At 38.5% G+C, this 14608-nt stretch overlaps 1 protein-coding gene across 1 annotated transcript in view; it reads left to right on the forward strand.

Moving 5' to 3' along the window:
• The first annotated feature begins 501 nt into the window (after positions 1-501).
• The window catches only part of LOC134205552 (J domain-containing protein), a 173755-nt gene continuing 159648 nt past the window's right edge, over positions 502-14608 (forward strand). Inside the window, exon 1 of the mRNA XM_062680878.1 lies at positions 502-1073. Within this exon, the coding sequence (XP_062536862.1) occupies positions 981-1073 (93 nt within the window). The 5' untranslated portion in view covers positions 502-980. The remainder of the gene's footprint in view (positions 1074-14608) is intronic.

Raw genomic sequence — 14608 nt, forward strand, 5'->3', positions numbered from 1 at the left:
TTACCTTTATTTTATTGAAGGAAGACTATACTATAACTGATAGGCACAATACAGTAAGTCAGTCTGAAAGTTGCCATGCTTTTTGTATGAAAGCTCTTTTTTGTTTGGATCGTCTCTTTACACTGGAAACAACCTTACGAAATATACACTTTTGTCAAAATGTTTAATATGTATGGAAATTAGGGAAATTAAAATTAAATGATGGTCAAGCTCTGGACTTGTGAGGACATCCAATCCACCAATCAATCTAAAACGGATTTCATCATTTATTCAATACCTTTGTCAATGATTGAACAGCCCACCTTACGGCCCATGTCAAAGCGTGCAGCACTGTTGCCTTTCACCCGCATGAGCCGGAGTTTTGCACTCGGTGGGATCCCGGTCGTCCTTCTCTCATTCTCCATGGTTTTGTTTGGAAGCCATCAGCAACCACCGCGCGGAGTACGGTGTGTGTGGATACCAGTCATGATGCCTACCAGAAAGCTCGACCGCGGTCGGTGCTCAGTCAACCTTCGGACGTCGTCGCGTTTGCAGTCAGCTCGGTCTCTTTCGTTGTTGAACGCAGCCAGCGTGCCCATCAGCAGCAAAGGCAAAATCGCAATAGCACAATTAGTTACCTACTGGTTGATAGTTTCACTTTAGGCCAAGGTCTCCAGCTAGCCGATCGGACCCGCACCGCGGTGATAAACGTCTTTTGTTGCTGTTGCCATTTTAGTCGCTACGTTTTCTTTTCGCTTATGCTAGTTTGAAGAAAGCTCCCCAGCAATCGAAACAAATTTGCGTCTCACGATTCGTTCAATTAGTCAGTGTTTTTGAGTGTCCTGATAAACAAAGATTCCGGCGGGAGGTGCAACACGTCTTTGCTGTATAGCTCAGAAGATTTGGTCACTTATCAGCTGCTCGGAGGCAAGAGCTTAGCGCCTTTTAGTTTATTTTTGTGTGCAAGTGAGCGCGAGAAAAAGAAAATAACATCCAACAAGATGAGCAGCGGTGGAGTCGATGAGATTCTCAGCTTTAAGCGAAACCCCGAGGAAGATTTCTACGCAATGCTCAACTGTGACGAGAATTCAACGGTAAGTCCCACCACATTACTGCTAATGAATGGGGAGTTCCATACAGCGACAGCGTTCGCCGACGAGAATTCATTGATCTTGCGTCTCACGTGCCACTGCCTGGAAAGATCATGAATCATGATTAGAAGCGACGGTTTAATTTGTGCTTTTACTGGAAGTGATGCTGAGTTGAGCTGTTCTCTAGTAAATAATGCACCACAGGAACGTTGTTAGACAGCATTTGGTGCTCGGTTTGACGCTACAACGTATTTTGAAGTATACGACGCGTTAAATTCGAGCTACCTATTCATAATGTTTCATTGTTGCAGTGAGAAATTTGCAAAATGACTCATCTGTTTTTGTTAACAAAAATACAAACGTCAATCAAAACGAATCTGATAAAGTTTGATAACTTCTTAAGTGCATTCAGTATACATCGTACTCGTACATATATGCTATCGATTATACACATTAAGTCATTAAATTTATATTTAATAGGTTTAAGGTTACATAAATCCGTATAAGTTCAGTTGGCTCACGAAAGCTTCATTTATGTTTAAGATTTTAAGGTTCTACAATCGTACTGAAACTTGGACTGTTCTTTACCCAGGAGTTTCATTAGCATTTCCCCGGTACATTTGCTGAGAGCTAACTATGTAGCTATTCCCGCCAGAAATATGTTCCGTTATTTCTATAACATTTAAATGAATCGGCTTATTGGGATTGTACGGAATTACCAAAATATTATATCATATTTTATGTTGGTATTTAATTGTTATTTAATGTTTCTTGTGAGTCCATTGATTGACATATACAATACATCAATGAAGGTATGATTGTATATAACAAAGCGTTTGTAGAGGCCGAAGTCTTCATTGTGAATGATTTATTGCATTTCTGAGATTCTACAAGCAGAAGTTGTCTCAAACATACCGAGCCAACAGAAATGCCGTTCGAAGTGCTGTCGAATCGAGATGCGCAATGAGTATCCAATTCGAGAATTCACCTTCCCGGTTTTTTTTATATTTATAAAATACTCTGGTAATATTTGTTGCATTTATTTAACTGGATCTTTCGTGGAACCACAACATTTAGAAAGTATTAGTAAGACATTGAAGTTTCATCTGCAAAGATTCTTAGGCATAAAAGTATTGTGTGTCGATTAGTTTTTTAAATGATGTATTATTATACAACAATGATGTTTTAGAATTTTCGAACTGCCTTTTTGCCTTTCTCGTACACCAGGGTGTAACGAAAATCCTATACATGTAGTAATTAACCAAATCACTGCAATATACTTCTCCAAAATGGGATACGCGTTACGGACGAGAACTTCGGATATCGCGAAATTTGAAACACTGCTAAACAACTTCGATAATAATAACTTTTATTCCAATCGTAAATCGCAAAGTACAACCGATCAGAAGCTCTCGCTGTTACCAACTGGCTCTTGTGTGAAGAGACCCTTGAGCCCGCGAACAACAGTGAGAGCTTCGATTTTATTTAGGGATGTTCACGGAATAATTTCAACATACATTCACTTCCAAGACGATTTTGTGATGGAAGGTCCGGAGACCCATAGTAATATATACCTATCGACTCAGCTCGACGAATTTAAATGATGTCTGTCTGTGTGTATGTGTGTGCGTATGTGTGTGCGTATGTGTATGTATGTGCGCAAAATAAAACTCACTCATCTTTTAGGCACTTATCTTAATTCGATTAAATTGCATTCGACGAGAAATCCTGTCCCATTGTTTCCTATTGAAAATTGGCCAGATTGAACTATGGGATCAAAAGTGATGGCCAAAATACGATTTATATACAAAAGACACGCTAAGAAATTCTCACTCAATTTTTTTTGTAGTATATCCGATGTACGAAAAAAAGCACAAACACCGCTAGGTGGATCAATCAGGGTTTTAAAGTTTATTTTGAGATTATTTCGTCAACAGAGACATAGCCTTGAAAGTTTACCAACTTTGAATATTTTGACGTAAATACACAAAGGTTTTTGGGATATACGAAGAATTTCCTTTCAGGAAGGTGATTAAGATTGCAATCTGGAAGTTTGAGGAGTGTTAAACCAATCAAAATTAGGATATCCAAAACCCTAAGGGGCGATCCATATGAATTTGGATTAGACCCTCGGGTCTATTAAAAAAACATATATTTTCCTTAACAAACATTTTTACACATTTTTGATTAGCTTATTACTACTGGATCACTACTAGAACGATGTTAACTACTTATTTGCTGATAACTAAAAGAGGCCGATCGATGGTTCGATCGGGCTTTTGTAACCTAAACTTGCTGACAGGGTAATCCTATGGGCACGTAGGTCGGCTTGGATTTTGGACTCGGATGGTGTGACTTGATAACTGCTGATCCAGTTTTTTGGTTGGTGGTGATTGGACTGGTCCGTCACGTAATTATATACCACGAGGGCAATTTCGGGAAGAGGGGGGTTGGGTATGGAACATGTCCAGGGTTTTTGAAAATTTAGATGAACAATTGACCTTTCACGTAAAAAACTGCATCTCGTCTCATTGTCTTAATCGATTCTTTGGCTTATTTTAGGTCAACTTTCCCAAAGAACCCATATTTCTTGAATCCTCTAAACCAGAACTTTTAATATTCGAATTTTTTTTAAAGCCCATCGGACATCTTTGTTACTTCACTTAACATATTCATATTCGGCTCTGCACCGTCAATTTTCGGATTGAATATGGGTCAGTGAGTATTTATTTGAATCTCACAAATTATTTAAATAATCGTAAAATTGAACAAATGTTTGATGATTTAAATAAATACACATTAGTATGAAAAAAAATTTTTTTTTATGGGCCGCCCTCTATTTGGTTCTATTTGATGTCCTGATGCTCTGGACAAAATTTGGGCCAAATCGGTCAATGTTTAGGCAGGCGGTGCTAAACTCGTTGGCAGTTAATATGCAAAAATGTAATGCAGGAACATCCAAAAACAGCGATTTGCAGTTAAATGACACACTTGAAGATGAAGATGAAGAAGATGAACTATGAAGAACTATGATACTTATTCAGAACTTCAAGAATTTAATACAGAATGTTATGCGAGAAGATTAGAGTTTGCCCGGCTAAGTTATAAGCATTCCTCTGAAGTGGGGTTTGAGCAAATTTCTTTTCTTTTACCTTTAAAAAGAAATAAATTCACCCCTACAACACTCCAGTAAAATGCTCATATCTTTGCGTAATAAACTTTAATCTTCTCTCGGTTCTTAGCATAACATTCTGTATTTAATTCTACAAGAACTGAGTATCATGATTCTTCATCGTAAATTGTGCCGTCCAACTGCAAATCACCGTTTTCCAAAGTTTCTGCATACATTTTCCCATGTAAACTTCCAACGAGTTTAGCACCGCCCAAGCGTTGACCGATTTGGCTGAAATTGTGCCCAGAGCAGGAGGTCGTGGGTTCAATTCCAGGCTCGTCCATTTCCTACTTTGTATTTCTATCTCTGTGTTTCACGTTCTACCAAAATGATTCCTACTGTTATAACCTTCCACACAATCCCAAAACCTCTCGTGGCACCTATGAGAGGTCGTAGAGTTCTCTGCATCTTTCTGTAGGTGTCCAACTAACCATCCTTCCCATTCCTCAGCATCCGCAAGGACGTGGCCAGGACAGATCTCGACTATTGGAGAGTGCATTGCTTCCATCTAAGAGGTAAATGATTAGTCCCAAATCATTACCTGAGGTAACGGATGAAATTGATGCTACTCTCGTACAATAGTCTTGGCTTGTACCACCTACGATTTTGTGCGAATTGCTCAATGCTAATGCTAATGCTAATTATTTTAAATACTTAGAGGCGTCAACAAATATTGGTTAAGGGGGTCCCGTAGCGTAGTTGGCTATACGTTCGCCTTATAAGCGAATGGTCATGGGTTCGATTCCCAGCCCCTCCACCAAACCCTCGTCAGTCGTCGGATGCGCAGCCCATACGGTAGCGTATTGGGAGACGCGCCTTATCGTCACGGCTGCCTGATGACGACTGACAACTTGTTCTTCTCGGAGGCATTCCTCCAACGTACCCGGATAAAATAACATCCGAATAATGCAACGATCATTGGATGCACGACATGGACAAACGGACACATTGGACTCACGATATGATGAACTGGCAACGACTATAATAATGGTAATGGAAAATCTAAAAATAGATTCTGTGTGGATTCTGCACAGCAGAATATCACATCTTGGCATAGTAGCGGTTAAGTAACACAGAGTGCCTGAACAAATAAATAAAGGAATAAAAAAAACAAATATTGGTTTGTTGGGGAAGTTGACCTTAAATGAAATAAAGAAACGATTTAGCGAATAAAAAAAATTTCGAAAGGAAATTAATTGTCCACGCGGGGCGGGGTATCTAAAACTGCCCAAAACATGTCCACGTGGTATCATATAGATATGTAATATATGTTGATAAAAATTTTTAGAAAATACATAAATGTGTAAGTTTATATTTCCTCAATTCAAAATATTGATATGTTCATTAATAAGATAGGAAAATGTTGTTATCACGAATTTGTCAATTCGTCACTAGGTAATTAGAATCATCCAAATTTTGGGAAACATTATGGAATTTCTAGGATTAAACATTCTAACTTAAGTGCGTTTATGAACTTTTTTTAGCCTTTCTCACGGACATCAAAAAATAGATTTGGTGTTCTTACGCCAACATTTCAAAATGCTTCCCGAACTACTCCTTTATTATGATATGGAAATGCTATGTATTGTATGTATTGGAATGTATTGGAAATGTATTGAGTGAATTCTACTGATTTTTATTGAACTCTGTATGCCCTCTTCGCGAACATAAGGAATCCTTAAATACATGCAGTATTGCTGACGAACTAAATGTAGGTGAAGATTCCCTAGTGCCGGACACATAAATCATTCAACGAAAATCTCTCTAATTATCCGGAATATGTTTATATTAGATGATTTAAACACGTTTCTCGACGATATGGATTGCTCACGTTGTTTTCTCTTCAGTCTCTTCGTATCATGTACATCTTCTTCGATGTGTTGATGACTAAGACGATCCACTGAGCTTCCCTTTTAAGTCTGATGCAGGCTTCCTCTATTTTCTCAAGGCTACGTGCCATAATGTTAATGTCGTAGGCGAACCCAAATAGCTGGAAGGACTTCGAGAAAATCGTACCACTCGTGTCAATCCCTGTCCTTCGTATTACTCCCTCTAAGGTGATGTTAAATAGCAGGCACGAAAAAACATAACCTTGCCGTAACCCTATGCGTGTTTCGAAGGGACTCGAGAATGCTCCTGAAACTCGAATCATCCGATCCATCGTCGCCTTGATCAACCGTATCAGTTTATCCGGGTATCCGTTGTCGGGCATTATCTACCATAGCAGACCACGATCGATTGTATCATATGCGACTTCTAAGTTAATGAATAGATGACCTGTTGGCACGTTGTACTCACAGCATTTCCGAAATATGTGGCGTATAGCAAACATCTGGTCCATGGTGTGTCCATGAATCCTCTTGGTACTTCCCCACGAACTTTTTTTTGCAAGTGATGCTAGTTAGTAGAAGGAATAAAATATGGACGGCGTTCAGCAATAAAATTGCGTGGTAGTTGCCATTATCCAGCTTATGTCCCTTTTTGTAGGGACACACGACACCTTTTCTCCACTCCTGCGGTAAAGCCTCCTCCTTCCAAATCTTGGTAATTACCCAGTGGAACACTCTATCCAGTGCCTCACCACCATGTCAACCCCAGGAGCTTTGCTGTTTTGAGGCCGGCCAATCTTTTCCAGAATTTCATGGAGATCTGGAGCTTGAAAACATATGTCCTGCGTCCCTGCTCCCAGGTTAGTTACTATACTGCCATCGTTGTTTGTCGCATCGCCAACTTTGGGTCACCTCATGGTCGTTCGTAAGAAGATTCCCGGTTTTGTCCATACACATGTCGAGCTTTCTCGTTATGTTGGGATATGGATACTCAGAAGTAGTGCGTAGCGGTGTAAATTCGGCCATATCGCCAGACTCAGAACAACACTGAAGCTGACAATATGGCTTCCCAAACCCCGAATTCCACGGTGTCAGGTGACCCGTCCCATTAATGACCTGTGGGGTGAAACAATTGGCCAGGTCGTTAACGGAGCCTGTGGAGGTTTCACAGAGTGAGGGCTGCTTCGGCGCTAAGCGGTTGGCAGTGGGTGGTACCCACACACCCAAAAGTGGTGCACATGGGGTGCAAGCGAATGGGAGCTGGGGGTATTACACGTCCCATAGAGTGAGGGACTGAATGTGTGGGTGAGCACACAAGTAAGCTTCGCATGGTACGTATGGTCGGTAGTGATAGAATGACTAAAGTCTAGTGAGGCCTGGCAGGAGTGTCGGGGGCAGATACCTCTGCGGCACCTCAGAATTAGGTGACACGAAAGTTTCGCTATGCCTGGCAGGAGTGTCGGGGGGTTGATGCTTCTGCGGCACCTCAGAAATTGGAGACATGAAAGGGGCTGAAAGGAGGCACCAAGCTAGGGTCGCCTCCGGCTTGGTAGACAAGTGGTACCACCCTGTTGCAGGACGGGGTGGACACCATACTGAATAAGAACTGTATGTGTTGTGAGATGGCAGCATGGGATCCCTCCTGCAGGGTACCTGCGAGTCGAGCGGCATAAGCAGGGGAGTGTTGTGGCACATGTGGTGCCAGGTTGTCTTGTGCACATGTGATGCATGGCGAGTAGTATTGCTTAATTGTGGGCCAGGGAATGACTGGAGAGGAAGGAGTTGGTTTTAGTGGGTCGGAGTGGTGGTCCCATCCTACAATAGCTGGGTACGCCTCCCCAGGTGTATGGTTGCAGATTTCCGTTACCATCTTGAAAAAAAAAGAAAACGTGTCAGGTTGCAGCACATGGGCCTTACGTGAAAGGCTTTTGTACAATTTCGTCTCGTCACGGTCTCGACCCTCCTGCTGGCGCTTTTTCTTCCAGAAGATCGTGTTTTGTCTGTTCCGTGTCTGTTTGTATCGTAACTCGTTCGCCCTCGTACGGTGTTGCAGCATTCTCCTTATCCATGCGTTCCGGTTTTCCATAAAATATTGCAATCTTTTAAACAATTTTAGCACGTAGAGAATTACGTAACTTCGATGGTCGAGGAATCTTTTTAATCTTTATAACCGAGGCTTTTCAGACCGGGTTCGAGGAATCTAATGATTCAACCAAAAATCGAAGGAAATCTGTTTAGCTTCAAATCTGAAATTTATTTAAATTTAAAAAAAAAATTGTATCACAAGAATATTATCTTAGTCCTTTAGGAATAACAATAAGTTTTTTTTTAAGGTTGACGCATTCCCAATTACATTGGAATTTGGTTGAATTTGTCTAAGTTCAAAAATTAAATAGCTGGTAGAATATGATAGCTTTTTTTTCACTTTAGAAATTCTCCCGATTAGCCATAGCGATCCGCAGCTAGAAGTTTCAAACCGATTTTAATGATAACACAAAGAAAACTGAGGTGAACCACCGCGAGGATGAAAATCTCATAAATAGAGAATTAAAGCATTTTGTGTAACATCTAATAAATATTTTGATTGAGCATAGTTATTCCACAAACAGATTCTGTAGAAAAAATTAATGGACTGTAGCGAAACAAAAGCACTTATGCTTCTAATACATATTAAACGCACGCCACGCAATGAATTTTCAATCAAAATAATTAACTCTTTTACCTTTCTCTGTACCATCGAATCAACACGAAATAATCCACCGGAATAATGTTGAACACATTTACCACTAGCAGAATGAGTGCATAATTTATACTAGCATCATATGCATGACTTTCTGGAACTCCTAAGTACATGGGACAGTTATGTATATCACGCCGTTTGAAAATATGTACTATCAAGGGTATGGGGTCAAAGATTTATAATTATTTTAATACGTGTCGAATAAATTTTTAATGGCTGTTTTCTATTTATACATTGCTAGTGAGCATAACCCAAAGCGTTGTGAAGCTTTGCGTTCAATTGTTTAGGTATCCGGTTCTTTTGAATCTTAATTTATCCTAAAGCTTGTTGAGCACATCAAATGATTTTTTCTTATTATCTGACGTTGGATTTGGGATGCCTTACAGCCCAACAAATGAGGGTAAATGAAATCGTACCGTCGTTCGGGGTGACATTAGGCCTAGGTTAGGCCAAAATCGAAAAATGTTTTCACTCCTAGTATCTCAGAAACTGTTACGAATCTTGATGCAAACTTGAAACCGTTCGAAAGAATATCAAAATTCACGTTCAACAAATTGCAAAACAAGCTCCAAGAGCTAATTGTAATCGTCCCATAATGCTAGGAATTGGAATGTAAATCTATTGCTCGAACAAACCTGTTATAATATATAGCCAGTAATGCAACACAGATCTATAATATAACTTGTTTTTAGATAGATGAATTCCTGACTTTCATGTTACTTTACTCTATTGTTGTTTCATCGAATTTTATTGAAATTTAATACAGTGGTTCTATTTTTCCGTAGCATCGTGAAATACGCACTAAAAGGGGGTGAGATTGGGCCAGGCGAAATAATGTGCGCACACACCTAAAAACAACAAATATGAAAAGGTGCACATACCTTACAATTGTAAATAAACGTCAAATTTCACAGCTGCACTCTTCACAAAACTTTTTTTTTTCAAAAAGCAACATTTCCGTTATCAAAATCCATTCAATACTTCACACAAACTGATGATCACCTCTCTTACTAAGGTTTTTGTCTACCAATATTTTTTTATTAATCAATAAGCGTGACATATTTTATGAACGACTTCTTACCATGATGTAGTCAAAAAGAAAACAACATAAACGAGGTTAACTATCAGAGCTTTATAACATTTCCTTGGAACATAAGACAATTTTGGCCCAATGTCACCCCCACTGACGGTATATCACTTAAGAATAGGGAGATTCAGCTGCTAATGCAACATAAGTACGTTCCTTTTCTGCTGGTGGGAAGACGTCTGAGCTATCGTTTTTTTTTTTTGTGTATTCAACCGTCCGCAAATTTTAACAAGGCTCATCATGAGATAAGTTTTGATTAGCGGTAAAATTACTGGGTACAAGACATGAACAAAGTTGAATCCCTCGATTTAGAAATCCTTAATGATAGTTGAACAATTTGCTTCAAAAACCACTTGAAAACTTTTTCACACTTCTCAGAAAAGGAAAACAGGAAAAAAAACTGTCGCTGAACAACATAATATATAATCTTTTGATTTCTTCATTTGCAAATAAAACAAAAAAAAAATGAAATTTTACGCTAGAATACGAGATTTTATCATGGGTTGCGAATATGGAAAAATAGTAATTCCAAAAATGCTGCATATCTCCCAAACAAATGGCTTATTTGGACTCATTCCGACCAACGAACGTTTTATTTTTCAATTTGTTAGCAATACATACTGTGTCGGTCGAACGAGTACCATTGTTATGTTCCTTTCTCTTGGGGATTTATGAAATAGTTTCAACTTTGAAACACCACTCCACGTAAATACAACTTTTTTCGATCGATATCGACATTTACCCCCTTCTCCCATGATAATTAGCATACAAAACGAGCTATCTGTTAACCGATGTGCATAGACGATATTTTTAAACGCAAAGTAGCTATCAATCGGATTTCCATAGAACCAGTACTTGAAGTGACGACATTGGTGATCCCCCGCGAACGTCATCAAATAAACACTTGCGCATGAATGAATAATACAAACCGGTCGATCTTTTTCCGTATGGCGCAGACACGATGACGATTATTGCAACTGGTGATGCCGCGGCACTTGACCGACAATCGTGTCTACGAAAGCCGCCGTGCCATTACCTAAGACTTAGAATAGACGCTTAATAGCCAGAAGAAGGGGTCAGGTGTGTCACTTTGCATATGCGTTGAGGTTCAAATTGTTGGTTAGGGTGTGTTTTTTCTTGATTTTTTCAAAATTCGGTTTCGATAAATCAATACCAATGATTGAAATTAAGTTATTGTAAAATATGTCGTGCTTTACCTAAACAAACTCCTGAATGAAACCTTCTGTGGGGGAAGTTGGGGACCACAAAGGCCTACTAAGAATAGCTAAAAATGAGTGAGTTGAGTGCTATGGGGCACTGCACGGACTGGTTTGTCTCTTTCTCACTGCAAAGAAATTAGAAAGCAACAAGGCCAGTAAATATAAAATTTCATGAAGAACGAAAAAGAAAAAGATTCGTTCGTGCAGTGCCTGATATGTACTCTTAAATTTTGTTCACACTATATAATAACAACATATCCTCGGAACTTGAAGCTTCGCGACTGGAGATCCCATCCCAAATAAAAAAGTCCAATAGAATTACAGTAGAAATTATTGTAACAATACGATAAATTTAATTGTAATTACAATAAACTCTATTGTTGCTCACAATAGAATAACAATTGAGAATGTTGTTTTTCACCATAAATTCTATTGTAAATGGCAGTTTTACAATAGAAAATAGGGGTTGTTAGTTACCGTAACAATAAAAAAATCGTTTTTTCTTGAATAAATGTTTGCCATTACAATAGAATTTATTGTTATTCTATTGTCAACATTTTTCTGTCAATAGATTTTATTGTACGTTTATTGGAACAACAATAAGGTAATTTAATTGGTACAATAGAAGAACAATAGAATTAATGTTCATCAATAAAATGTATTGTAATTTTATGATATTTTAATGTAATTCTATTGTATTTTCTATTCGGGATAGCAGGAATTATGCCAGAGAGAAAGATATTCCGCATGTTATTTACACTGAACCAAAGTATCCTCCTTGGAACGACTGAATTAGCATTCCGCGCTTTTGAAATATGATCCCTCCCTTTACCATATGCTTCCCCTGTTACATCTAACACACCCACTTAAAATCGAATGAAAATCATCCGAACAGCGTACAATGCTCTTGATGTTCATTGTATGTTCTGTCACTCCATGCGAAGATATTGTCTGCACCAACCAAAAATCATTCTGTAATCGGATGATGATTGTTTTGAATCTGCCCTAGCATGAAGTTCATTCGCTATCAGAATGAAATATAATGCAAATTTTATGCGTTGATCGCGTCGACATTGGCAAAACCGCCATTAGTATTTTGTAGATCGTCGAGTTCGGCAGGAAAATCTTTTTTGGAAAAATAACTTTTTGCCCGCTGAAAACCAGTTATTAGACGTTTACAAATTTGGTAAGCTTACGACAAATTATTAATTTATAGATTTCTTACGCTTTATTTTTCTAGGTTAAAAATCCTTCGTTATTCCACCGACAGTTCCGGACAACATGTTCAAATAATAAGACGGTGGATTCGCTCCTCATATCGCATGCTAGATATTTTCTTTGGCCACAGTCGATGCTCCCACTGGATGTTCCTGGATGTGGTACATTTAAACTTCCCGTAGTTTTAAGGGATCCTGCATTCCCTACTGTGTTAAAGCCGGGCTATAATGGTGAGCGCAGCGGCGCATTTTTTCAGAAAATACATGCGCCACTGCACTTACCATTGTAGCACGACCTGCATTCTTTTTCCCGAGTGTTGCATTGAGTGTTTTATTTATTAATTATAGGCCCTATAGGCCCTATACTATGTAGACTAAAATGGTTTAAAATGTTTAAAATAAAAATGAATCAACAAAGCATGTTTCTTTCTATTTTATAAACGAAAAATTTATTTGCAAACAAATTATAATCTTCCGAATATTTATCACTGAATTTCATGCAGAATCAATAAAAACCGCATCTTTATAAGGTATGAGCTTCATTCAAAAGCGAATCAATGACTATTCGATTTCTGTTTTGGCTACCATTCGGTTTTTGGATGATTCGCATATGGTGTTTGTCATCAGACATTGGGAGCGATCGAATGTTTATCATCCAGAAAACGTATGATGTTCGTTAAAGGGCTGGGGCGAATCAAGTGTCAGACGCTATGAGGCTGATTTATTGGTTCAGTGTACGCACCCATTTTGATTCATTTGGTATCAGCCACAATGGGCCCGGATACTCAAGGATAAGAAGGCGTTACAATGTGTTGAATAAAACTAATAAAACGATGATATGGAAATGCTAATGTCATCTTCCAAACTTGGACGTACATGTTCATGATAGCATTAGAGGCGAAAGTATAGAATTGATAGTTCCGTTAGGATACGGCAGGCATGAAGAATGTTTTTATAGAAGTCGATTTGAAAGCGAGCGGAGGGCAATATTGCTACTTTCGCCTCTAATGCTATCATGAACATGTACGTCCAAGTTTGGAAGATGATATTAGCATTTCCATATCATTGTAAATCGTTTAACTTCACGTAGAAGTAACACACACGAAATCATTAATTTAGTAATAAAACGATCTTTGCTGAAATGATTGAATGGCGGAGTAGATATCGTTTGAAAAACATTAGTCAGGATTAGAATGATATTGATTCAAGACATGTAATAATCTAAATACCTCTTAAAACCCCAATTCTTGGAATGACAGATTTTCGTCGACCCTTGTTCAGAGTGTTTTAGTGTAAGTTTATTTTATTTTGATCTTTGAACGTCCCGCTGGTCCCGCGTTCCTGAGATACGAGAAGGTTTTTCAGTAATTAAGTGTAATAAACTGTTCTCGCCATAAAACAAAATAGTGAAATGAATAATATTAAGAAGAAAGGTATTTACGTACGAACGTAAATCCATTCCCAAGTTATGTTATGTCACTGTTACCGATGTTGAATGTCACTCTGATCTAATATCGTTTAAAGTGAAAGAAACATAACTATGGTCAGCTGTTCAGTTTATGGAAACATAAATAGGTATTGGAATTAGACCAACTTACACTTGTTCTGTTCTGTGACGCCTGGCGATGTGCTTTACTACAGATGTGGCCCAAACCCTCAAGTAGTATTTGTTCAACAAAAATTTGCTCTTTTGAGAGAGAAACTCTCAGCTGGGTTGCCGAAGATGGCCGAAGGCGATTGAATGTGACGTCACGTCTGGTATACTTAGTACAATTTTTATAACAGACGTGGCGTTTCACTTCGCCTGCCCACTGTGGGTGGCAATGTTTATATTATTTTTTCGACTAATACAGACTTAGAGGACTTTGGTCCACACCTTTACTGAAGCCCATCGGACGCCTGGACTAGCAACACTAATGACAACGTAAACATTTTTTTGTTGTCTTTTTTTGAGAGGTTTTCATCTCTAGGCTGGCTCACCTATTCGTAATCATTTTCAAATAACATTTCGAATAGTTTTATCGAACAATAGATAAGTATTTTAGAGGTTTTGAATATTTTGGGATGATAAACGTAATGAAGCAATGAAGTTTGTTCAGTATCTATCGAGTTGCAACTGTTTGAGACATGAACATAAATGTGGGTTCTAATTCGTTATATCTTTCCTTGTTATGCGAGAATCATGCAGAACGTTTGCCAGAATTATTTTAACTATCGGATTAGTGATGAATGCATGATACTTTGTTCGTGTAAACTGTCTCTCTAGAAAAAGA

The sequence above is a fragment of the Armigeres subalbatus genome, chromosome 1, assembly GCF_024139115.2.
Source record: "Armigeres subalbatus isolate Guangzhou_Male chromosome 1, GZ_Asu_2, whole genome shotgun sequence".
In the NCBI taxonomy this organism is placed as follows: Eukaryota; Metazoa; Arthropoda; class Insecta; order Diptera; family Culicidae; genus Armigeres; species Armigeres subalbatus.